The sequence below is a fragment of the Tiliqua scincoides genome, chromosome 2, assembly GCF_035046505.1.
Source record: "Tiliqua scincoides isolate rTilSci1 chromosome 2, rTilSci1.hap2, whole genome shotgun sequence".
Classification (NCBI taxonomy): Eukaryota; Metazoa; Chordata; class Lepidosauria; order Squamata; family Scincidae; genus Tiliqua; species Tiliqua scincoides.
Window position 1 is genome coordinate 89,887,010 of NC_089822.1, and position 26,199 is coordinate 89,913,208.

At 45.8% G+C, this 26,199-nt stretch overlaps 1 protein-coding gene across 1 annotated transcript in view; it reads right to left on the bottom strand.

The window, feature by feature from the left end:
• GRIN3A (glutamate ionotropic receptor NMDA type subunit 3A) overlaps positions 1–26,199 on the bottom strand; it is a 131,660-nt gene that overhangs the window by 59,855 nt on the left and 45,606 nt on the right. The window contains exons 2-3 of the mRNA XM_066614037.1: positions 18,240–18,844; positions 9,735–10,785 (exon numbers count right to left, since the gene is read on the bottom strand). Of these exons, the coding sequence (XP_066470134.1) occupies positions 9,735–10,785; positions 18,240–18,844 (1,656 nt within the window). The remainder of the gene's footprint in view (positions 1–9,734; positions 10,786–18,239; positions 18,845–26,199) is intronic.

The following is a 26,199-nucleotide window of genomic DNA, read 5'->3' on the forward strand; positions in this document are numbered from 1 at the left end:
GGGCAGGAGCTAACAGTGCGCAAAGAGAAGAAGGATTTGTTTGAGCCAATAAAGGAGAGCACAATAGTCACCCAAAAGCTTTCCAGTTAATTAACTCATCTGAGAAAAAAAAAAGCCCATTAATTTGAGAGGAGCTGGTCTGGACTTTCATTGAAGTAGCGCTGCATCATCATGAAATTTACCGAGCTTCTAACAATTATTAATATCATTAGCAACTTCACCTCTGTTTTTGAGCAAAAACAAAGCAGCATCATTTGAGATTCTCAGCTGGGTTAGAATCAGAATCAAAGGAGTAGTAGGAAACACGCCATGGACATTTGAGCTAGAACAAAATCCACATTTCAAAAGGTTTTTAAAAGAACTGGTTTAAAAAAAGATCTGGTTTAAAAAACTGACTCCTGTTATTAAAAAAAAAATTAAACATGTATCTCTTCAGCTTGTAGAATTAGGGAAGAAAATAAGATCTAGGGATTTGAGGGTACTTGAGATCTATCCATGGCTTAAAACAGCCATTTTTTTCAGCTCATGGCACACTGTCAAGGCACTAAAATTGTCAAGGCACACTCCCAGTTTTTTCCTTACATTAAATTACTACATTACAATTAATTTTAATTAATTAAATATATTATTATTATTTCCAGAACCACCATTCAGAGCACGATACCATAGTCTTTTGAGACTGAAGGTTGCGGACAGGAACTTTAAAAAATTAATTAAATATAATTAATACAATTAAATCATTACATGACAAAGGGCACAATCCTAATCAGGACTACTCAGGCCTATTTTGTTCAATGGGGCTTACTCTCAGGAAAGTGTGGTTAGGGTTGCAGCCAAAGACTGGGGGGGGGACATTGGGGGGAATGTGCCTGTGGGACTTACTTCTGAGTAGACATGCCTAGGATTGGGCTTTTGGTTGCACTCTTTTTCTCAAATACACAGAGCAGGCAATTGGCAGGTCCCCCACCCACCCCTTCCCACAGGCACTTCCCACATTGCCCCATCTCATACTTGCAGTTAGCGCCTCTCCTACTGTCCTTCCCTAGGCATGTCTACCCAGAAGTATGTCCCATTATAGTCAATGGGGCTTACTCCCAGGGAAGTGTGAATAGGATTGTGGCCCAACACCCCTCCTCTGAAGGGCAAAGGCAAGGCAGGGAGGGTCACTTTGGGGAGCTGAAGGCAACTGTTGCAAGGAGAAGGGACTTTCATGGAGCCTCAGCCAGCCCATTCTTAGGCTGGTGGCCTCAGCAGACTCGCTGGCTTCCTGCCTGCTTGCCTGCCCCTGGCTCCCTCCTCCTCACTCCGCCCAGACCTCTCCAGGCTTTTCTGGTTGCCTAATCAGCACGCCGGGCAGACATGGGACTTGATACCCAATCCTAGGTGTGTCTACTCAGAAGTAAGCCCCATAATAGTCAATGGGCCTTACTTCGAGGTAAATGAGGATTGGGTTGCAGCCTTCCTCTTGCTCAGCAGCAGGAGATGCAAAGCAGCCGGGGCTGCTCCTTTTTCACCTGCCTTGTGAGGGTCAAAGCAGTCGCTTCTCCCGCCCACTGCCGCCACCGCCGCCGCCTGCCTCCTCTGGCCCCGCAGCACACCCGAGGCTGCTTTGCGGCACAGTGGTTGAAAACCGCTGGCTTAAAATATTACAAATGGATCCTGTACAGAAACATAGGAACAAAAATGTTCAAATCATACCCCTTTTTCAAAAACTAAACCAAGCCAATTTCTTTACCAAATTTCAGCAACATTCTGACTTTTGCAGTATTTTGTGCTACCTTCACATCTATAGCCCTTGAACAGTTAAAATCATGTGTATTGCACTAATTTTCTTAGTTCCATCTTACCCATCCTCCAACCTCAACTCATAAACCAGCAGTTCCCAAACTCTTCAGAAGTTTGGGAACCAGAGTAAGAGCCCAATCCTGTGCTAGGCGGCATGGCTCTGTGCCGGCGAGCACTGTCAGAAATGTGCTGTAAGGCACGTTTGCAAGCCTCACCGCTGGGCTCCCGCCCATGCTAGCTCAGTGCCAGCCAGTGCTGGGCTAGTGCAGGGCAGTCGCCCAGCTTCTGCAGCTTGGTGGTCTCCCTGACCGCCGAGCCACGGCATGGTAGGCGGAGCGGGAAGGAGGCATTCCAGGGAGGGGGAAGGCCGGTGGGGGGCAGAGAGAGGGTGGGAGGAGGCATGATGGGGAGGTGTGACATGGGGAGGGGGGCAGGCTGGAGGTATGCCTGGGGAGGGATGGGAGGCAGGTCTGTGGAGCTCTGCTCCGCAGGATCCAAGGCATTCGTGTAGGGCTGCGTGCCCTGCACGAGTGCCTTTACCATATTGCCGACCTTTTGGTCGGCAGTAAAGTGAGTAGCCCCATTGTGGGGCTGCTTACCCTACCTGGGAGAAGAGGATGAAAGTCCCTTTCCCCCGAGGTGCCTCCTGTGGTAGCCCAGGAGGTGCAGGATGCAACAGCAGCCCTTCTCGGTGCCGCCGAGCCTGAGTGCCCCGGGCAGTTCAGGATTGGGCTGCCCATTGTTGGTGCTGGGGCTGATGGGGGGGGTTTACACTTAGCAATCCCCGCACTGGCCTCTGGAGGGTGCAGGGAGCCCCACAGAGCCCTCCACAGGGCTCCCCCAGTCTCTGTAGCAGTAAAAAAAGAAAAAGTTATCAGAAACTACATCCGGTTTTCAATCACAAAAAATAAAGAGGCAGGGCTTCTCAGGCTGGGGCATCAGACTTAATGTCTGACTTAGGGCCCAATCCTATCCACACTTACTTGGGAGTAAGCCCCATTGAATATAATGAGACTTACTTCTGAGTAGACATGCATAGGCTTGCGCTCTTAACATCTTAACACAACTCAGACTTAAAATTCTTTTCTAGAGTTTACAATGGCCCAGTTGCACTTTGGTTAGATAGTTACATTCTTGACTTTCTTTCAGAAAACAAAACACTCTCATTTTTAGATATTATGAACACGCTTGAGGAAACAGAAGTATCAGCTTCTAAAATTTAACTTGCCACATTTTACATAATTAAAAAAATTAACTTCATTTTTAAAAAATGAAAAACCAAAACTGTCCAATTATTTAATATATAATTCCATATTTAATTAAATTTTGTTCTGCTGTGGTGGACTGGTGATTTGATTTTCCTGCCTTAGGTATTAAGATGTCCAAGGTTGGCCCACACTTCAATGGCAATGAATAATAATACACAATTACATAGCAGTTTTTACAATATCCCTAAAAAGGGAATATTATTGTCCCCATATTGCAATTGAGGCTGAGAGGGAGTGAATAGCTAAAGGTCACCTAAATGGATTCACAGCAGAGGTGAGATTCAAAGTCCTGATTTGAAGCTCACTTGCAACCCATTAAGTCCCCCTGTTGCTGGAAAATACAGGGATTTTAAAAAATTGCCCTCCCCAATTTAGCTGATTTTTTTTACTGTTAACAATTAAAAGATGGACCTTTTGAGAACTACAGTTTTTTATGACTTCCTAGCCATAAAAAAGAGGGTCAGAAGTTAGTGTTTGGGAGGCCTCTGTGGCTGTCATTTGGCTCATTCATTATACCGCCCCCCCAAAATGAAAGAAAAGTAGGAGATTTTGCATCTGTTTTCAGGCAAGGGGCTACCCTTTCAGTGACACAGTAACACCTCTACCCATCTATATAATGGGAGGATGCAAAAATGCACAAGCAATCCTAGTGACAGTCAGAATTTGCTAAGTGTTCTCCATAACAAGTAGGAATCCACAGAAGCAAGGGCATATCTTGGGTGTGGCAAGTCAGGGCAGGTGCCCTTGGTGCTGGGAGGGAGCAATAGCTGTGAACTTACCACGTGGCCAAAGTAGTGGTGTTGGGTCCCATCTTCAGCACTCCAGGTGGCTCCTGGCCTCTCTGTGGGGAGGGGGGAGTGATGGTGGCTTCATGTGCTCCATTCCTTCTCCTGTGGATGCTCTAAGAATCCAAACAGGAAGGGATGGGGCATGCGAAGCCACCAACATCTCTTCCTCTGGGGAAGGAGGTCTGGTCTAGAGGGTAGAGCGTCCGTTAGCTCCGAAGATAACATCAGAAGGTCGCCAGTTCGAGAACACCGGCAGCTCCCTGAATGGCGAGACCTTGAAGCAGCTGACAAGCTGAGCTGAGTTATTCCATCTGCTCTGAGCGAAGAAGCCTCTTGGCTGCCCATGTGAGAGATGGAGCTGCTGTCAGCCTGTGTGGGAGGCACTGGAGGCCAGAAGTGAGATCAGACCCGGAAGATCCATTCTGAAATGTTGTTGGTTCTTGAAAGAGAGAACCATTTATGATTGTAAAAATCCCCTTGAGGGATTCAGAAATGCCTGCCTATGTAAACCGCCTTGAATAAAGTCAGAGGAGTAATCCGATGACCAGAAAGTCGGTATATAAATACCAAGTTATTATTAAAACCTGGACGTGAAGTCACAACCTCACATGATGCAACAACACTGCCCCGGGCACCAGGGCAGTGCAGTACATCGTAGCACAGAAACCTGTTTCATACTGCTACTTCAGCTTTTCTTGGGTGCATTGTTAACTTATCAGTCACCTGAAACTATTGATCTGGGTTGTTTTACTAGGTATGCGGATAAGGATCCAGTCAGAATTTGCAAAGCATTCTCCTTTTGTGTTCTTGCAGGTGTGGGGGAAGTGGTAGTCACAGCCTATTAACTGTAGGCCAAGGTGATCAAGAGTTTGGGGGAACTCTCCATGTGACTAAGGATTGCCTGTTCCCTGCTGCATTGCCTGAAGCTACAGGAGGAATCCCCTGCCTCCATACCCCACCCACACATCCTCACAGGTCATTTCACCCTACTTCCTGAGAGGCAAGAGGACAGACAACCCTTGGAGCTGAGGCTGTGCCAGTTTCTGCAACTGAACCTTCTGGGGGCACATTTCATTTCAGGTAATGCTGCGAGTTCATTTGGTCATTTCCCAGAGTTGCACTCCCATCATGCTGCCACATGATCCACTTCATCGCAGACCTCCCTGGGAGTTGTCCCCATTGAAGAAAGTGGAACTCACTTCTGAGTGAGACTGCATAGGAATGTACTGTGAGGGGTTCTCCAACTGGGTCAGGACAGATTTTTGGTGGGTCATGAAGCTGATAGCTGACAAGGAAAATGCATTGAGCCCTATGGAAAGAGAATCTGAGCCACTCTGCAAATTTACTCACAAGTAGGTGAATGTGCCTTGGTCCTTTGCAAAGGGCAGGCTGAGCAGAATCCAACACCACCAGAATGGTTTCGATCCAATGAACACAGGCCCCAAAAAACACTCCAGAAGAAAGTCCCCCCTCCAAGCTGACAAATACATAGAGCCCTATGGAAAATGAAACTGAGCCACACTGCATGTTTACTCATGAGTAGGCAAATGAGCCTTTGTCCAGTGCAAAGGTGTTCTGCCAAATCCCAATCCAAGCTCTGCCTGGAGAATTATGCCCACATTTAGCTAATTAGAACCCCTTTTTTACCCAAGAATGACCCTGGTTTGGCCTTGCAGTCCTGCTGAACCCACCTCCAGGGTAGCTCTCCTTTTCAACTTGCAGAGGTCCTCTCTGCTGCCAGCAGCCTCCCACCACTACATCAGCCCCTTGATCCTCAGCAGGTCTTGGGCACAGCAGCCACACACCAAACTGCAGTGTCTCCAGCAGTCTCCAAAGTCCATTCACCAGCAATTCCTTAGTCCATTGATGCAGTCTCCCCTTCCTCAAGCTTTTCTCCTTCTGCTGCCCACATCAAATGCTCCCTTCATCAGGTGCTTTTATGCCTGAAAGCCCTATTGCCTTCAAGTGGTTGCAACTGTGCAGCACACTCTGCTGGATGCCCAGGCCTTACCCTTAAAGGGGCCACTGCTGACACCACATCTACCTCCTCACCAGATCTTCTGCAATTCCAATACAAAAGGGTAGGCTTCGCAGAACACAATGTCACCAGACTGCCCCCAATCTGATGAACTCAGGCCCCAAAAAACACTTGAAAATAAGTCCCCCCCCCACAAAGGGGGGGGAAAGAATGGAGGTGATAATCGCTGCCATTTAGCCTTCTTTCACATGCTCAGGGGGAAGGGAAGAGTGAAGCCTGGCGAGACAATGATTGATGGCTGACAGTGATTGATGGATTGTCAGCCGGCTGCCCTCTCTTGCATAAGAACATAAGAACAGCCCCACTGGATCAGGCCATAGGCCCATCCAGTCCAGCTTCCTGTATCTCACACCCACCAAATGCCCCAGGGAGCACACCAGATAACAAGAGACCTCATCCTGGTGCCCTCCCTTGCATCTGGCATTCTGACATAGCCCATTTCTAAAATCAGGAGGTTGCACATACACATCATGGCTTGTAACACGTAATGGATTTTTCCTCCAGAAACTTGTCCAATCCCCTTTTAAAGGCATCCAAGCCAGATGCCGTCACCACATCCTGCAGCAAGGAGTTCCACAGACTGACCACATGCTGAGTAAAGAAATATTTTCTTTTGTCTGTCCTAACCCGCCCAACACTCAATTTTAGTGGATGTCCCCTGGTTCTGGTGTTATGTGAGAGTGTAAAGAGCATCTCTCTATCCACTTCATCCTTCCCATGCATAATTTTTTATGTCTCAATCATGTCCCCCCTCGGGCGTCTCTTCTCTAGGCTGAAGAGGCCCAAACACCGCAGCCTTTCCTCATAAGGAAGGTGCCCCAGCCCCGTAATCATCTTAGCCGCTCTCTTTTGCACCTTTTCCATTTCCACCATGTCCTTTTTGAGCATAAAGTTTTCCTTTAATTTAAAGGGTTTCTTATCAGCATAGAGATAAAAAAATTTGTAGATTCCCCCGTCCTAAATCCATGAATAATTAGGTTATACCTGTAATTACTTGCATGACTGTCTCTCTACAACAGTAAAAAGCAGTTTTTTAAACTGTGATTGTAAAGGGATGCATTTTTCCCCTTCTCCGGGGATTGGCACATTCCTTCTCTTTGTAGTGGCCATTTGTGTTGAGTCAAATCCTTGTATAACAAGGTTGGACCTGTACTCACAAGCAAACTAATCTGCCTTGCCTTCAGAATGGTCCGGATCCGATGAATGTGGAGCTCAACAAACATTCCAGAATGCGGGCCCTCCTCACCATAGTACAGTAAAGCAGATAAAAACAGAGGCTTGAGCTGATAAGGTGAAACTTTTTTTTTTTAAGTAAAGCTAGGTGGATCCTAGTATTGGAAAGGGCTCTTGTCTTTTCTATACAACTCTCCCTGGACAGTGAAGCCTCGTTCTCTCTCCCCCTTTCCTCTCCTCATCACTCTGGTTTTAATGCTGTTTAGAGCAGTGTTTCTCAAACTGTGGTTTGGGACTCACTAGGTGGATAGTGAGTCAGCCTCAGGTCGGTTCCCGTTCATTTCAATGTGTATTTTGATGCTACCATGGTATGGTCTGCGTTTGGGGGAAATGCTGCAGATCTGTACTTTTAACAGGCTACTGTGTATATGCTTTTCACAATGATAGTCAATGGGGCTTACTCCTGGGTATGTGTGGACAGGATTGCAGCCTTTGGGATGTATGGGAATTTTTTTAAAAACAGATCAACAACTGCTTGGGGTGGTTAGGAGGGGGTCTTTATTTTAAATAAATGCTTAAACTTATTGTAAACTTCTAATTTACTTAATTGATTTGATTTGGTCGTATGGGAGTGTTAAAAATTTTCCTGCTTGATGATGACATTTCCGGCTATGACATCACCTCCAGGTTAATGACATGACTTCTGGTGGTTCCCAATGATCATTGTAAAAAGTGAATCCCAGTACTAAAAAGTTTGAGAACCATTGCTGTAAGGCATTTGACTAGCTTATGCCAGCAGTCGGGTTTTGTTTTGTTTCTCTCAGCCCACCAAAGCACAGTGATCTCCAAATGCTTTCATATTTCTCTGCAAAGTGATGTTCTACTGAAGTTAGTGTGCCCTGCAGTCTTATGAGAGAGAAGCTCTCCCCTTCTGCATGAGTAGGAGTGCCTGAGCTCCATTCAGTACCTATCATTCCACCTGAAATAACACCTTGTACTGTCTGTGGGAGCCTAGGATCATTTCTTTGCCTCTCACTCACCTTCCTCCCCCCACGTTCTAGTCTGTGATCTCCATGAGGTCTTTGATCCTGCTAGTTGGAAAACTTGGAAGACTCAGTCAGGCTGCCCTCTTTCTGTGAGTGAACAGTAGCTGCACCCTTCCTTTTCTCCTCATAAGAGATCATGTTCTGCAGACCATTAGGGTCCATCCTATCCAATTTTCCTGCACTGGTGTAGCCATGACGACAGCGTGTACGCTGTATTCTGCGGTGGGGGGAGCAGTCATGGAGACCTCCTCAAGGTAAGATAAAATTTTTCCACTTACTTTGGGGCTGCATTGCAGCTGTACTGGCACTGGAAAGTTGGATAGGATTGGGCCCTTACTCCATTAGTATGAGTTATTAGTACTTTGTTATTTACACTGCTGGTGGTATTTGTCGCTTGAATTGCACATCATCACATTGTTTCCAAATGTTTTTCACATCTTATTTTGTTAGTCATGAGCCACAGAGGGAGATATACAACTGCTGAGGAGATTCTTGCCATTCTGGATCAGTCAGATTTTGAGACGGAGGAGACTGATATTGTCATTATCCCTCCAGATGTTGATGAGCTGACAGATGAAGAAGACATAGATGAGGACCTCCTTGTCATGGATGGCCCACAATCACTTCCAGACAAAATAGTGGGGACCTTTGAGATCCACACCTCTTCAGGAATTTACACAGCTGCAGGCCCAGCAGAACAGTCGCTGACCGCTGCCCAGGATCAGTCAACAGCAGCACAACCAACAACAAGTGTGCAAGCTCAGCAAACAGCAGGCAAGCCGGCCTGCAAATGCACAAGAATCTCCAAGACCCAGAAGCCAGCACCACAATAGGAAAACATCAAGCCCACATTCAAGTCATTCCCTGAGAATGTCCTGCATCATTCCCTGAGAAAAGCAAAGGCAGTGGAAGATGTAGAAAGGCAGTACCTCCAACAGAGGTTAATGTATGCATTTGTCTGGTTTGTTTATTTGGGGTGGTGGTTGTGGTTTCAAGGTGAACGTTTTCTTACAGTATATATGAATAACATCTTAGGCAACATTGTTCTCTGTGCTTTGTTGTTTCCAAAGGTATGTTGGTACTAAATAAATACTGGTTTAAGAACCTGTCATCTAAAGCCTTTTGCACTGCAGCCTGTTTAGGAATATGTAGGCCAACCTACCAGTTGTGCATGAGTTGTTGCCCATGGCTACATCCAGATCAAAGCCACTTTAAGCCATTTCCGCCCAAAGTTGCATATATGCAACAGGGATCAAATGTGTACATCTGTGGGCTGGGCAGAAATGGGTAAGGGAGACTCCTGTGTACCTATAAATAATTTGATTTGTCTTTGATTGCTCAGGATTTGAACGCTCACAACTGAACGTGTGAAAAGCATTCAAATGGCATTTCAGGTGATGGGCAATACGATTGTTCTATCCTATCTGTGACGGTCCGTTTACACATGCAAACTATTGCTTTTTTGCTGTAGTCATTGAGTGATGAATGTGAACCAACTCATCCTTACAAAGAGTGAGATATGAGATGCAGTTCTGAATTCTGCACTGCTGCACCACGAAGGAATGTATTAAATTGCACAAAATATCTTAGAGAACACTGCCTTCACAGATGAGAGAAATCAAAGGCTGTTCCTCACCTTGGGGTCATGTATCCCAGAGAGCTCTTCATAGATTTTCTCTCCAACCATGACAGCAGCCAGATTAGCGGTGTATGTCGACAAACAAAATAAACAAAAAATGGCCCAGAGGTTCATTAAAAATCTCCCAGTCCAGCATTTGGGGGGTTTGATGGCAGATGTTCTACCAAACAAGATGGCATAGCAGACATTCAAGGCAGAAGAGAACGAGAACACTTTATCCCTGTTTCTACCCTTTGGGGTCATCCCAAAGGGACTTTTCCATTCATATAGAGTGAGAAAGAGTGCAGTGATGTGGAGAGCCACAAATATTCCCAGCCACATGGTCCAGTGAAGTGGCCACATAAAGGCTCCAATAGGAGCCGCCGTGTCTTTGGTTCTCACCAAGATGCCCAAGCTGGTGGAAAAGAATGGGCTGGTGAAATCAATCACTAGGCTGCGGGCTGTGTTGATGCTGAATGAGGTCACGGCCATGTGGGCGGTCCCGGCCAGGAGGTCTCCTACCAGCCCTGTCCACTGCCCATTTTTCCAAGCCCCATATTTCCCATCTCCAACAATGTACAGGTCAAAATCAAAGTTCATATCTTCAGCCAGCTTTTCCAATAGATCTATACAGTAGCCATAGCAACACTTTTTTAGCTCAGTGGGGACGGTGTCATTGTTGCCTCCGTGGAGGCTTTCAAAGAGAGTATCCAGCACTGCTGAATCATTGGTCCCTGGGTCTAGGCACAGCTGTCCTGCTGGACATAAACCTTCATTATCCACATTCCTTGTGAACACAAAAGGGTGTTCAATGAGGGTCACCACCCTTAAGTGTAGCCGGGTGGGATGCTGGTTGTGATTTTTGTGCCTCTGGGCCTGCTCTGGCCAGATTCCATAATCCATGATGACCCTGCCTTCTTGCCAACTGCCCAAGCGAGTCCACATAGGGTTCCCTACAGGATCGTGCTGCAGATTCCAAATGAAGAAGTTGTTTTCTGAGCTAATGATGGTGGACCCTTTGACTTTGATGTGGCCACTGAGGCCATGAAAGGTGGTGTTGGCTAAAAACCTGTAAGACAAAAGTAAGGCATTACAAAAGTAAGGCGTTATAAGCAAACACTTAGGTAACGGACTTCTCAGATATGATTTAGAGGAGAGATTGCTTTGATCTTTCTTCAAAAGAGACCAAGAATAAGTTCAGGTGCTCCCCTAGGATGAAGCTTCTGTTCTCATGGTGGAGGGGCAGGCTGCGTGTCCAGTGCACCATGCTCCTAATATAATGTACAACAAGGGAGTTCTGTGTGAATGCCCAGAGCTACAAAGGCCCAAATGGTGCAACTCTGCCCCCTTCCAAAAAAGAGGAACTATCTCACCATTCTGCATTTCTATGCACCAGAATTCACATTTGATTATGAGAGTAGTGTCAAGAAAGTGTCTACATATTTCTCTACCATGAGATCATTGGCCCAGGCAAATGTTTTCAATTAGTTCTGGACACGTTCTACCAAATATACCAGAGACAACGGCTTGGGACCCCGCTTGAGCCATAAGATGACATAAACATTCATTTAATAAATAAATAGAATTAAAAATAATTACTGCATGGGATCTGTACACGAAGATAAACCATAATACACCAATATTTTCTTTGCTCTCCAATCCTACAACTTCAGTCAAAGTTCCAGTCCAATGCAGTCATGATTTCCTGAGATGGTTTCCATCATCTCTGGAATAATATGCCAGTGTTGGTGCCAATCACCTCTGATGGACATATAGTTAAAAATAAAATCCACACTGAGCCAAAGGGGATCACACTGCACTTGCTGTATGAGCTGTCTGCATTTGGATGTCTTGCTGCTTGAGTTCTGCAAACACCAGAAACTACCGTGTGTGTTAGTAAGCATTTGGAGGGGGGAAGCATTTAACAGACAGAGATGGAAAGCGATTGAATGTATCACAAAGTCTTGGTTTAGATTGCAAGGGAAGCCAGGCTGCCTGATTTCCCCTTCCCCATCTAAAATGTGTCACCTTCGCCCTCTCTGGACGCCCTTGCTTCTAGTGGATGTCCACTAGCCTTGGTTGTTAGGGATGTGCTGGTGACTGAAGCTAACACATATGTTCTAGGAATGGAGCACTACCTTATTGGGCACGGAGTAGCCAGGGTTGGGTGACCCCACAAATATGTTCTACTGGGCCCTAACTTTGGTGGTGACCATAGACAGGTCAAGCCAGCCTGACTGCCCACACAGCTTTAAGTCTCACATGTAAATGACTGAACTCTCCACTTTTCTCCCTCAAATGCTCCACAGAGAGGATGAGATTGTAGGATGGAGGGAAATTTCCATTCCTCCCCTTTCCCCTTATCTCCTACTTTCCTGTTCTGTAGATCTCTGCTGGTGGAGATCTTTCTATGACATAATCTGTACAATGCTCAATGACTCAGACTGTTGGAGCAGCCTTGTGGCCCAATCCTAACTGAACCTTATGAGGCCAGAATGCTTGTTCCGGTGGCATAAAGCCCTTAACGGCTGTCTGAAAAGGTGACATGCCAGTCAGCCTGGCTGCTGCTGAAGGCGGCGAGCAGCCAGCTCTGCACATGAGCAGCTGAGGGCATCCGTCAGTGCTGATAAGTCAGTGCAGGGATTGGGGGGGAGGAATGGGGTGGTGAGGAGGGTAGGGAGGAGGACAGATTTGGGCTGGGAAGTGGTAGTATGGCAGCAGCAGTGGATCTATTCCCCTCCCCAGCTTGGGTCCACGCCGACTGTAGTTGGCACCAGTGGCGTAGCTAATGATCATGTAGCCCGGTGCCAAGCTCAAAACGTTGCCCTGGAAGTGATGTCACAACTGGAATTGACGTCATGCCCGGGCTTTCTTAAAAGTGAAAATTGGGAGGAACCCACCTCCTCCCCCAGCAGCTCACTACTCACTTGCTCTGCTGCCTCCCCCCAGTCAGTGGCATAGCTAAGGCATCTAACTGCTAAAGAAGGTTTGTAGCCCCTCCCCCTAGACAAAATCATATTTAATAAAAAGTGTGCCCCTGATTGGTTCAGGACAATGTGCTGGGGTGAAGAGGGATGGTAATTCTCTCCCTGCTAAATATATGAGGGGCATTACTTGAAAAAGTGCCTTTTTATCCAGTTAGCAGGGGTAACTGTATTATGATACATGGGAATGAGAGCTGACTCATATTAACACCTTATTGGTTTCATGCTGTATCATGATAACAGGTCATTGCAACATGTCAATCACATAATAATGTGTCATTGGCTCTCAGAACAATGGCAGCCCAATCCTATCCACAGTTTCCTGGGAGTAAGCTCAATTGACTCTAATGGGACTTACTTCTGCATAGATATGCATAGGACTGTGCTGTCAGGCTGCTATCCTAACCACACCAGTGGCATAGCTAAGGGGGTGCAGGGGGTAGCGGTTACACCAGGCATCAAGCTTTAGGGGGGCAACAAGCTGAGCTTGACACTAGTGACCAAAATTGTGAAAATCATGGTATATATGATTAATACCATAATGTTATATATAATTGGAAAGGTAATTTCATGCTGAATGCAATGAAACAAACACCATTGGAATAGCTGTATGCTATCAAACGTTATGGCCAATTAACCTGAAAATGAAAACACAATTGCCTTATAGAAGAAAAAGTGGATTTTCTTAACTCAAAACTGACCTATGAGACTGATTGTTATTCAAGAGGTGCCCTTCTTATATTTAGCAAGGGAAGACTGACCATCCCTCTTCACTCCAACATAGTGTCTCAAACCTATCAGGGGCCCACTTTTTATTTATTTACTTAATTAATTTGATTTTTTTTTGGGGGGGGGGGCTATAAATCTTTGACTCCAGGTAGCAGATAGATGCCTTTTCACTTTTGAAAAAGCCTGGGTGTGACGTCACTTCTGGTGGTGACATCACTTCTAGGGCAACATTTTGCGCTTGGCATTGGGCTACATGATCATTAGCTACGCCACTGAACCACACCTTCCTGAGACTAAGCCCCACTGAACAAAATAGGACTTACTTCTGAGTAGACCTGCTTAGGATTGTGCCCCCAGTCTCATAGGTCAGTTTTGAGTTAAGAAAATCTACTTTTTGTTCTATAAGGCATTTTTGTTTTCATTTTCTGGTTAACTGGCCATAACTGTTGATAGAATATAGATAGTCCACTGTAGTTTCATGCTGTATCATGATAACAGGTCATTGCAACATGTCAATCACATAATAATGTGTCATTGGCTCTCAGAACAATGGCAGCCCAATCCTATCCACAGTTTCCTGGGAGTAAGCTCAATTGACTCTAATGGGACTTACTTCTGCATAGATATGCATAGGACTGTGCTGTCAGGCTGCTATCCTAACCACACCAGTGGCATAGCTAAGGGGGTGCAGGGGGTAGCGGTTACACCAGGCATCAAGCTTTAGGGGGGCAACAAGCTGAGCTTGACACTAGTGACCAAAATTGTGAAAATCATGGTATATATGATTAATACCATAATGTTATATATAATTGGAAAGGTAATTTCATGCTGAATGCAATGAAACAAACACCATTGGAATAGCTGTATGCTATCAAACGTTATGGCCAATTAACCTGAAAATGAAAACACAATTGCCTTATAGAAGAAAAAGTGGATTTTCTTAACTCAAAACTGACCTATGAGACTGATTGTTATTCAAGAGGTGCCCTTCTTATATTTAGCAAGGGAAGACTGACCATCCCTCTTCACTCCAACATAGTGTCTCAAACCTATCAGGGGCCCACTTTTTATTTATTTACTTAATTAATTTGATTTTTTTTTGGGGGGGGGGGCTATAAATCTTTGACTCCAGGTAGCAGATAGATGCCTTTTCACTTTTGAAAAAGCCTGGGTGTGACGTCACTTCTGGTGGTGACATCACTTCTAGGGCAACATTTTGCGCTTGGCATTGGGCTACATGATCATTAGCTACGCCACTGAACCACACCTTCCTGAGACTAAGCCCCACTGAACAAAATAGGACTTACTTCTGAGTAGACCTGCTTAGGATTGTGCCCCCAGTCTCATAGGTCAGTTTTGAGTTAAGAAAATCTACTTTTTGTTCTATAAGGCATTTTTGTTTTCATTTTCTGGTTAACTGGCCATAACTGTTGATAGAATATAGATAGTCCACTGTAGTTTGTTTCATTGCATTCTATATTAAATTACCTTTCCAATGAAATATAATATGATGGTATTATTCATATATACCAAGATTTTCACAATTTTGGTCACTAGTGTCAACCTGAGTTTGTTGTGCCCCTAAAGTTTGATGCCCGGAGCCACTGCTACCCCCTACACTCCCTTAGCAACGCCACAGGTACAAGTAGATCCAGCTGGATGGCATGGACTTAATGCTGGGGCAAGGGAACATGCTGCCCCAAGCCACAGGAAGGACTGAATGAGGCAGCATTATTGCTAAACTCCACTCATTTAATATTATTCAAAATTTAATACAAATCTCAGGGAGCTTAACCCCCCCCCCTCCGGTTGTGTCACCTTGCTCTCCATGGGGTTGCCAGCTCCCCCTATATCTGTTCCTGCATGGGGAGTCATGTGGAGGCCATTTAGCCAGGGTTAGTCAAAGATAGGGTTCTCAGGGGTACTGAATCACCCACACCACTTTTCAGTATGTCAAGAACGTCTCACTGGAGTCCACAACCTCTGGAGGCTTCGCAGCTCTCCATGGGCCCATACTCAACCCACCAAGAGTGTTGGTGGGCTAACTCCTCTGAACTCCCCAGTCTCGCTTGCTATGTCTCTTTCTTTCTCTTGCTGTCACTTCTCCTTGATCTCTGTTTTATTCTGTCCTCCTTTCCTCTGTTCCTCCTTCTTTCCTCCCTTCTGCCAACTCTGTGTTGTTCCTTCTTCCTTCTGTTGACCCTCTTTTTGACCCTTTTTCAATCCTTCTACCTGCCACCCCACCCTTGTTCCCCCTCCCTCCTGCATGCTTCTTCTGGTTGCTTTTATGGGCTGATTCCACCCCTACTCCTGATGCCCCAGCTGACAATTGCTAGCAGGGTCTGTCAGCTACCAGGAGTGTCCAAGGATGCCACTGGCCATTGCTACACTCTCCAACAGATCAGTGGCACTTCTTCTGCAGCTCAGCAAGGTTCTGCGGTTGTACTGCGAGCCACAGAGGGGAAGATAGATTATTCTTGAGTTAGTGTGAAGCTAATCTTCTGTGCCTGAACACAACACAGATATCAGAACTCTTGTATTTGTAACCTAAAGACCCAGTAGTCAATTTTTGCTGACGGATCAATTAAATTATTCCATATTCATTAGTTTGATGCCTTAGTCATTCTGTCTTAGTCTCACAGAGTTTAATACAGAATGAGAATGGGCAACAGGTCAAAACACACAGTGCTTTAATTACTTAAGTAGCATAGTTAAAACACCATAATTTACAAACGAGATGGGCCTTTCAAATCTTAATGCTTTTTACCCTGCAACAAGGGTGAGCATGAGATCAGGAATTAACTCGGCAGAAATTCTCTCATCACAAAGTCTTCTAATTGTGGGCTTTGTTTTTTATGTTTTGAAAACATGGCCAACAATATAGAATAGAGCCTTGGAGTGCAATCCTGAATTGTGCTTAAGCCGGCACAAGTCTCTTGTGCCAGCTTCTGGATGTCATGAATGTGCCATAAAGCACATTCATGCCACTGCGCGAATCGAGGAGGCCGGCGCAAAGATGTGCACCAGCCTTCCCATGCTGGAGCAAGCAAGCAAGTTCATGCTGGTAGCGGGCTTCCAGCATGGAGATTTGGGGAGGGCGGGGAAAGGGTGTTCTTGGGCAGGGGAGGTGGGCAGTGTGTGGACCAGTGGGTGGGTCAGGCCTGGGAGGGGGGTGTGTGGAACTGACCTCTGGAATGTAGGCTGAATTCTAACCCCCCTCCTGAGCAGCCCATCCTAACACTGGACTGCTCTGACCTGCACCAGCGATTTAGCCCATTGCGGAAAAACATTCCCTTGCCCCGAATTGCGCCAGAGCCACCTCCAACCCTGCACTGGATACAGTGCAGGCCAGCTGGCCTATCTGTTCCAGCATAAGTTAGGATTGGGCTGTTAGACATACTGCTGTTGAGAAAGCCAGAATTGAGTTGCCATTACAAATGTCGTGAGCCCAATTATTAATCTTTAGAGGCTGTTGCTGTAGAAGATACAGTTTTTCCCCTGGTATTTTCGATCATGGAAAATGATAGATAGCATCTTGCGTCTTATTTTGTTATTGTACATTAATTGATTTATTTAGCATAGACCTGCATACCTCATGACTCATCAAGCCAAACGCAGCACATCAGAACCACTTTGGTGTGCCCTTCACTAGGAAGGGTCCAACAATCACCCAGTTTTGTTGCATTTCTGGGGCTACAAAGTTAGAGGGGAAGAGTTAGAGTTTGAGGCCCATCAGAGGCCAGGCAAGCCCAAAATGTGGTAGTGGACTTCCTTTGGCTTGGCAAGCTATACGTTGTGCAGTCCTGATACAATGCCAGCAATGGACATGTTCCCGAATGACAGCCAAATATGGACTTAAAGGCTGCCTTATATAGTTTGATCATTGGTTCACCTAGCTCCAGACTGTTGACACTGACTGGCAATGATGCTGAAGACTTTCTTTCCAGCACTACCCAAATTTGTCAGGGATTGAACCTGGAACTTACCCAGAGCTAACCCTTGCTAAGTGGATTTGTCTCCTTCTCCCAGGTAAAGCGAGTAGCCCCGCAGTGGGGCTATTTGATTCTACGTCAATCCAAAGGTCAGCATAGAATCAAGAGCTACTGTGTAGGGTGGTGAGCAAAGCTCCACCGGTCCTGCCTTCCTCCCGCCCTGCTCCCGCTTTCGGAACGCCTCCTCAACACCCGCTCCCCACCCTCCCTCTGCCTTCCCTCACCCCGGAATGCCTCCTCCCCGCCTCCCCCCATCTATCTCTCTACTGCTCAGTGGTCTGCACGACTGCTGAGTGGCGGAGCTCCAGCGCTTGCCTGACACTAGCCTGGCGCTGGCCAGTGCTGGGCTAGCACCAGCAGGGCACTGGCACTAGGGCCCACAAACGCACTGAGCTCAGGATTGCGCTCTGAGTCTGTTGCAGCAAAAGCAATTAAAGCCTAACAGTTGTACTGTTCGAGTAGAGACATGGTGTAGTGTCTATGCATGGAGGACAGTTCACTTGCAGGTGACAAAGTGAACAAACAACTTATACGCAATCGATCTGTCCATTTAAGGGAGTGAACAGGCTCTCAGAGACATGTTTGCTGGGTGAAAAAGCGCTAAGATAAGATATTGTAGCGAAGAAGCAGCAGGAAACGGAAGGGTTAAGCACCTGTTCCCTGCCCAGCGCTTCTGCCCTCTGAATTGAACCCTAATCTCACCACCGCAGGTTGCCCATGCTGGCCCTCCAATCAATGTCAAAGTTGGTCCTTAACTGCCCCAATACTAGGATAACTGTATACTGTTCACAAGGACATGAATTGAGAGAGAGGCTTACTTGGATAAATACTGCCCTGAAGTGAGATTTTTTTCCTCTGTGTTCAAGCAATTGGTTGTACTTGGAATCAGTGCCAGCTCAGGTTGGATCATGGTAGCAGAAGCCACAGCTCTAGCCACCAGCTCCGCTGCGTCCTGGACATAGTCTTCAAAAAAAGACTGTGTGGTCTTCCCATGAGCAATGAGACCCAGTGGCAAGCCTTCTGTCCTCAGCTCTTCCACATTGTGTGAATCCCCAAGAATCCAGTGCAGTTCAGGAGGCATCACCCCAAACTGCATGGTGATCTCAAAAATTCTCCTTGTGCTTTCCATGTCGCAGCCAAACATGACGACAGTCGCGGTCGTGTCCTTGATGTTCTCCAAGTGAGCCTGCAAGTAGGTCAAGAGGTCGCTGGTTGATGTGAGGTTCCCTGTGATATTAATAATGGATCCCAAATGGAATTTGGAGCTCTGCTGGGTGAGGAAGAGGAAGTCCGTGATGTTCCACTCTTCCTGGCATACCATCAAACTGAAATTATACCAGTTGTTCAAGGCCAAGATGGAGAAAGTGACATCTGCGTCAAAGCTTAATGAGCTTTCTAAACTCAATTGAAGGTGCAGGGGATTCTGTAAGATAAGAAAAATGTTGGTTAGAGACATTTGACCACAGAGATAATGAGTTCCATGGTGTTTCTTTCTTCTTCTTTTTTTTAAATAGTCTACTCTGCCAACACTGCTATTGGCAGAAAGCCCTACGTGATGAAAGCTGAAAGACTAATTAATCTAAGAGTTTTAATTTTTATCAACCATATAGGGTAGGTACAGCTTACATTAACAAGTAGGGAAGCATATTCATGACTGTTTTTCAGACTGACCCCTTCCCCCCTCACAAACCCCATATTAGCCCAAAGTTCCATCCCATGTTCAACTTGCTTTGCTCCAGATGGCTGACTTCCACTGTGAGGTAAATGCAATTTCTTGTGCTTTGACTGCTGAAAGCCAAAATGTTCCTTATTCAAACTTAGTAATGAGGAAAACATTCACACGATAAGCTTCAAATGTCAAGATCTGTTGTCTTGGGCTACAGAGTTATGCAAGTCGTAGCATACTCCATGTACTTCTGTACTGCAGCGAGTCATGGACTCTTCGCTCACAACAGGAGAGGAAACTGAGCGCTTTCCACATGCGCTGCCTCCGACGCATCCTCGGCATCACCTGGCAGGACAAAGTTCCAAACAACATAGTCCTGGAACGTGCTGGAATCCCTAGCATGTATTCACTGCTGAAACAGAGACGCCTGCTTTGGCTCGGTCATGTTGTGAGAATGGATGATGGCCGGATCCCAAAGGATCTCCTCTATGGAGAACTCGTGCAAGGAAAGCGCCCTACAGGTAGACCACAGCTGCGATACAAGGACATCTGCAAGAGGGATCTGAAGGCCTTAGGGATGGACCTCAACAAGTGGGAAACCCTGGCCTCTGAGCAGCCCGCTTGGAGGCAGGCTGTGCAGCATGGCCTTTCCCAGTTTGAAGAGACACTTGGCCAACAGTCTGAGGCTAAGAGGCAAAGAAGGAAGGCCCATAGCCAGGGAGACAGACCAGGGACAGACTGCACTTGCTCCCAGTGTGGAAGGGATTGTCACTCCCGGATTGGCCTTTTCAGCCACACTAGACGCTGTTCCAGAACCACCTTTCAGAGCGCGATACCATAGTCTTTCGAGACTGAAGGTTGCCAATACAAAAGCATACTCCATGCACTTGTAATATTTTTCTGAACCCAGAAGCTGGCTTTCTAGCTATATAAAACCATGTCAGGAAGCAACTTAATAAGGAGGCAGTTTGCAGCACGTTAATCCATACTAACATAAAAAAATGCATTTCCCGTAACAGATTTGTCCTATGCCAGTGATGTAATTCCCAAGAGTGTGATAAGAAAAAACTACGATCCAGAGTGTTCCATCTCTCTGCCCCTCTGTCCTCCTTGCTTCCTCCTTTAAGTATTCAAGGCCTTGCTATAGAAGCATCAGGACAAGCTAATTAAATGGATAAGAGTACACAATCAATACACACCATGTAATATCAATAATTTACTCTAACTATAGGATGAATAAAATACACTAATGGCCATGACTTCTACATGGCATATACTCAAACTGGCCCTATTTAATTGGCACAGTACCTCTTTTCCTACACAGAAGATAAAGGTGGGTACTGGATTTTTACTTAGTGTCTGCAAATGTGAGCACAATCAATATGATGCTGAGAGACTAGGGGTGCAGTCCTAAGCATCCCTTTGGCCAGCGCAAGTTCCTATTTTGCAAAAGTGCCACAAAGCACTTTCATGCCACTCTTCGAGGGGACAGGCTGGCACACAGATATGCGCTGGCCTCCCCATGCCAACACAGGCCCCGGGGTCAGGTGAGTTTGTGTTGGCTGAGCTCGGCCAACACAGAGGTTGGGGGGGGCGTGCAGAGGGCAGGGAGGAGGGCAGGGCACTTGTGCTGGATCCTAGCCCCATTCCTGTGCGGCCCAGGCCAGTCCTGGACTGCTCAGATTATTTTGTGCCACCGATTTTGGTGGCACAGATCTGAGTAGCCCCAGTGGGACTGCTGCGGCTCTCCCCGTGGTAAGGGGAAAAGTTTCCCCTTGCCTCAGGCTGAGCCTCAAAAAGCTCAAAACGTGCACTGGATATAGTGCAGATCCACTGGCCTGCCTGTTCCAGCGCAAGTTAGGATTGTGCTGCCTATTTTTTTCAAGTGGGTGCTCCTTTTTTAGCAGGGGGAGAGTAACTGGCCCACCTCACCCCAGCAGTGTCTGTTCTAGTGGCTGTCTGCTGGTGTTCTTTTGCATCTTTTTAGATTGTGAGCCCTATTGGGACAGGGAGCCATTTAGTTATTTGATTTTTCTCTGTAAACCGCTTTGTGAACTTTTAGTTGAAAAGCGGTATATAAATACTGTTAATAATAATAATAATAATATTGCATAACTGTCACCTTTTTTTAAAAAAAAAAGATAATCATATCAAAATATATTTAGAAAGAACCAAAAATGTACATTGAAAATGTCTTAATGTAGAAATGTGGTTCTGGGTTTCAGAGAAATGTGTGCGTAACTCCTTGCTTCACGCCGCAGAATCATCAAAGCCATGAGGAACTGTGCTGGCTGGCCCTCACTCTGACATGACCAGTGACTATGTCATCGCTGGGTGACTCAGAGCTGATGGAGGCTGGGAAGTTCTGGCCTGGCCTGCTGATCAGGAGACGGGAGGTTTATAGAAGTCAGGAAGTCTCACAAGGAGAGAGAAACAGATTTCCAGGGTGGAGGGTGGTGGAGAGGAAGGCAGACAACCAAGAAGAACTGGAGATGGAATGAACAGAGGAGAAAAGGGAGAAGGAGACAGGAGAGGAGGAGATATGATGGGGAGGGGACAGGAGGAAGGGACAAGCAGTGAATGGACTTGGGGGGAACAAGGCAGGAGAGAAGAAGGAGAAAAGAAAAGAAAATGGGAGCAAGGGGAGGGGTGAACCGGCTCCAAAGGGGGCAGGAAGACTGTAAGAGAGGAAGCCCAGCAAGGAAGAGACTGGCCCAAGACGTAAACAGGGGGTGAAGTATTCTGGTTGGACTGGAGCAAGGCTTGACAGCCCCAGCTGGGTGAAACACTGCAGGGGCTCTGTGAAGGGGAATAGGAACTCACTCTCCAGTGAGGGTAACTAAGAGGAGGGAGAATTATCAGAGGAAAACATGCCCCTAAGATTGTACAGTTGGAACCCTGACTGCACTTAATGAATCCTGCACCTTCCTGCATTCCTGGGTCTAGTGCTGGTTATTTGGACAGTTCCTCCCCCGCCCCCTGCCCAAGCCTTGCCCCTCTCCCTGGGACCTGCCTCTATGGGATGAGGGGGACCCAGGGCAGTCACAGTATGTTTTAAAGAAAATCTTTAAACCATTACTGGCCAACGTTGCATATCCGCAACAGGGACCAAATGTGTATACCTGTGGACCAGGCAAAAAGGGGTTAAAGCATCTTCTATTTGTCGTTTTTGGTTTTTGTTGGTTTTTTTTTTTTCTGGAACAGGGCTTTCCTGCCACCATCCTGCAGCTCCTAGCAGCTCTTCAAAAGCTTGTCCTGAGGATTGTGGGACTTTGGGAAGCATGACACATTGTGCGGGGAGACTGCCAATGGAGGAGGGAATCAATGGAAATTTTGTCCCATTGAACAAGTGGAAGTGCTGCTGCTCACTCAATTCCTCCATGTAATCCAACCCACGGTTTAAGATGCAGGTCTGTTGCCTTTAAGGAAAGGACATTCTCACTGACAAGATGGGAGGTACTAGCAGTGAAAGGAACAGGAGGTTGGAACTAGGATATGTTATCGCCTGATCTTAGCTGGGCCTAATGTAAGACACTTTCTGGCTGCCATAAGACGTGACTTGCAGGTGTGTGTAGCTTGGCTGCTGCCACAAACAGCTAGATCAGTGTTTCTCAAACTATGGGTCACGAACCAATTTCAGGTGGGTCCCCATTCATTTCAATATTTTATTTTTAATGTATTAGACTTGATGCTACCCTGGTATGTGACTGCATCTGGGGACATGTTACAGACTTGTACTTTTAACAAGCTACTATGTATATTCTTTTAACAATGTCAGTTGGACATACTCCTGGGTAAGTGTGGGTAGGATTGCAACCTAAGATTGTTAAAAATCTTCCTGCTTGATGATGTCACTTCCAGTCATGACATCACTTTCGGCGGGTCCTGACAAATTCTCATTCTAAAAAGTGGGTCCCAGTGCTAAATGTGTGAGAACCACTGAGCTAGATCCATGCATCAGCAGGCAATGGATACCCATTGGCACAGATAACTTCATGCAAGGGGTGGATGGCATGGGGTAGCTATGGGGGGCAGGGAGGAGGGTGGATCATGACTAAAACCTAACATGCCAAAACCTAACCCAGCCTTCATTCCCCAACCTGGGTCAACGTGGACTTGTGCCAGCTACAAAGCTGGTGCAGGTTCAGGTAGACCTGGTGGGCTGGCATAGGCTTACCCCAGAGCAAGGGAACAAATGTTTCCATACTCTGAGGAGGCCTCCTGAGGCCAAAACTCCCCAAGGGATGCAGCAGGTACCACACAGAGGAGATGAAGATGACTTCGAAAGAGTCCTGAAAAGTTTCACAAATTATCTTAATGCCAAAACAAATGCTCTGCTTGAATATATAAGGTAAGGCAGTCAAAGCAGCAGGCTGTGGAGATAACAGATTAATACCACACCAGGTGAAGGCAATTAGCAGTGAACTGTGCATTTGCAGATCCAGAGAGAGAGAGAGAGATCAAGTCACAGATCATTGAGCACTGTAGATGAATTCAATTGAGAAAGTGAAGGCTCAGTGGTTGTGACATTACCTTAACAGGACTACTAAATCTTTCACAATCCACAGAAAGAGTTGAAGCGCAAGTTGCCAGCACTGAAAAGGGCTGATCAATCCAAAAGAGAAAAGATCAATAACAGCCCATTCCTATCCTTGAGCTTACGCTGGTGCAACAACAGCCTCACCCGTGTAGAAGCCTGCCCACCAACAGGCAGATGCCACGGATGCCAGCACAATGTGGCATGTGGCACATGTGCCAGCACAATGCAATTCCACCAGTGGAGAGGCCAAAACAAGGAAGAGATTGGGGCATGATGTAGGCAGGACAAGGAGATGTCAACATATGGCATATCCTAGCCCACCTTCAGGTGATGGACATGCCGCTGATGCTGGAAAAATGCTACACCAATGACAGAGCTGCTGTAGGGAAGAGTAACCTCAAAGGGAACAATGGGACAGAGAAAAACAGCAAAGATTATGAAGCAACCACTGATTGGAACATTATGAAAGTTATCAACAAAGTGAAAGCAACATGCCTCAGTGCCAGCACTGCTTGAATACAGAAGCTGGAAAAAAACTATTTGCCTGTACTGTATTTCTTGATGCTTTTGAAAGGCATCTGATTGGCCAATGTGAGGAACAGGCTATTGAACTAGAGCAGGAGTCTCCAAAGCCTGACCCGGGGGCCAGATGCAACCTGCTACAAGCCTCTATCTGGCCTGCGGCAAGCCTCTGGAACCTCACATGCCTATGGCCCACTCAACTGAAAGTGACCAGAGCTGTGCTCCAGTTGAGTCTGGAAAGTGTTCTGAGGGCCATGTGCCTCATCTCAGAATGCTTTCTAAAGGCCTAAAAACATGAAGAGTTTTTGGGCTGTTTGAAGACCTTAGGCTTGCTGAGGTTTTCTAATGTACTTATTTTAATTTTATATTTAAAATTTTTTATTTTTCTGGTCCTCGACACCATGCCAGATATTTGATGTGGCCCTCTGGCCTAAAAGTTTAGAGACCCCTGAACTAGAGCAACCTCTAGCCTGACCCAGCAGAGCTCTTATGCTAACATTGGAGAGATGACTTGAAGAATATGGACATAGATTTCAGGTAACTGGGGAACCGGGAGTTGTACAGTTTGAAGAAAAAATCCAACCAGTCATTCAGCTTCATGGAGCTCCATTTTGTTACATAATAGACAAAATGTGGAACCACAAAAATTAGAAGCACTGAACGAGTTGAAAGGGCAACACCGAGAATGTTTATTTTATTTAAAAAATTTATATCCTGCATTTCTAATGCGGGAGCAAATGCCCAAAGAGGCTTACAAAGATCCAACAATAAAGTGTACAATATAGAAAAACATTAAATAAAATATTTAAAAAACAATGTCACCTATAGTTGCATCTACTGATTTGGGTTTAGTGTTTAGATGCCATAGGCATCTTTCAATTTGTCAAGAAATTCACTGCAGATTTTAAAAGCTGAGCTTGAGGTTTCAGACAACAAAAGGAAGGAGTCCAAAGCACAGAGGTCTCATTCCAATTATCTACACTCAGCCAATTTACAAAAGCAGGTTTGGGGATTCCCCACTCCTTCCTACTTAGAAGATTACTCCACCACATTAGATCCTGGAAAGAGATTCGTTTGATTCATGAGACTAGTGATTGGTCAAAGTTCAAAGCATCATTATGAATGTTCTCAAGGGATAATTTTTTTTTTTACATACAATTTGAAATCAAAATTCAGATCAGTGTAAGGACTTTTAACATTAATTTCAATAGAAGGAAAGTTGAACACGTGCTAACTTTTCCATTAAAGGAGGTGGCATTTAAAAGTAGTTACACTTTGCTGGATTGGCCTCTGCCTGAGAATTATTATAACTGCAGTGCTCCAATTAAACTGAGTCCATAAATTAGTTCACATATGCTTAGAATTCATCATCTCTCTATATTTCAGAATGGTTCACACATGTTTGTTTATTATTTCATGACCAGAACATCAAGCTGTGATATGCATGTGAGAATGGTCCGTCATAGATATAAACAATCACCACAAATGTGATGCTTGGGGGTTGGAGTCACTTCAGACTGGCAACATTCAGTTGCCAGTCATCAACTGTACAGTAATCCAGAGCACAGAAACCAGGTATTGCACATATGTGTGAATCAGGCCCCAATGGCTGACACTGAATTATGTATGCTCATTCCATTGAAAAGCATTATGTTTTGGAAGGCTGTGAAAGCTTTACTGGGACTGTCACATCTGTGATGTTCTGTTCATGTATGCAAATGATCACGACATTGTTCTCAGCATCAGATCAACATATATGTGTAAATCAGCCATTATTTTTTATATGGGCGCAATCCTAACCCCTTAAGTCAGTGCTTTTCAGCACTGGCATAGCAGTGCCAATGGGACGTGTGCTGCATCCTGCAGTTGGGTGTCACTCACGGAGGCCTCCTCAAAATAATGGAATGTTTGTTCCCTTACTTCAGAGCTTCATTGCCCTTAAGTCAGTGCTGGAAAGCACTGACATAAGGGGTTAGGATTGTGCCCTCAGTTATTTAAATGTAAAAAAATAATAAACCTCTGAAATGGAACAGTAGCTTGGCTTGGAATT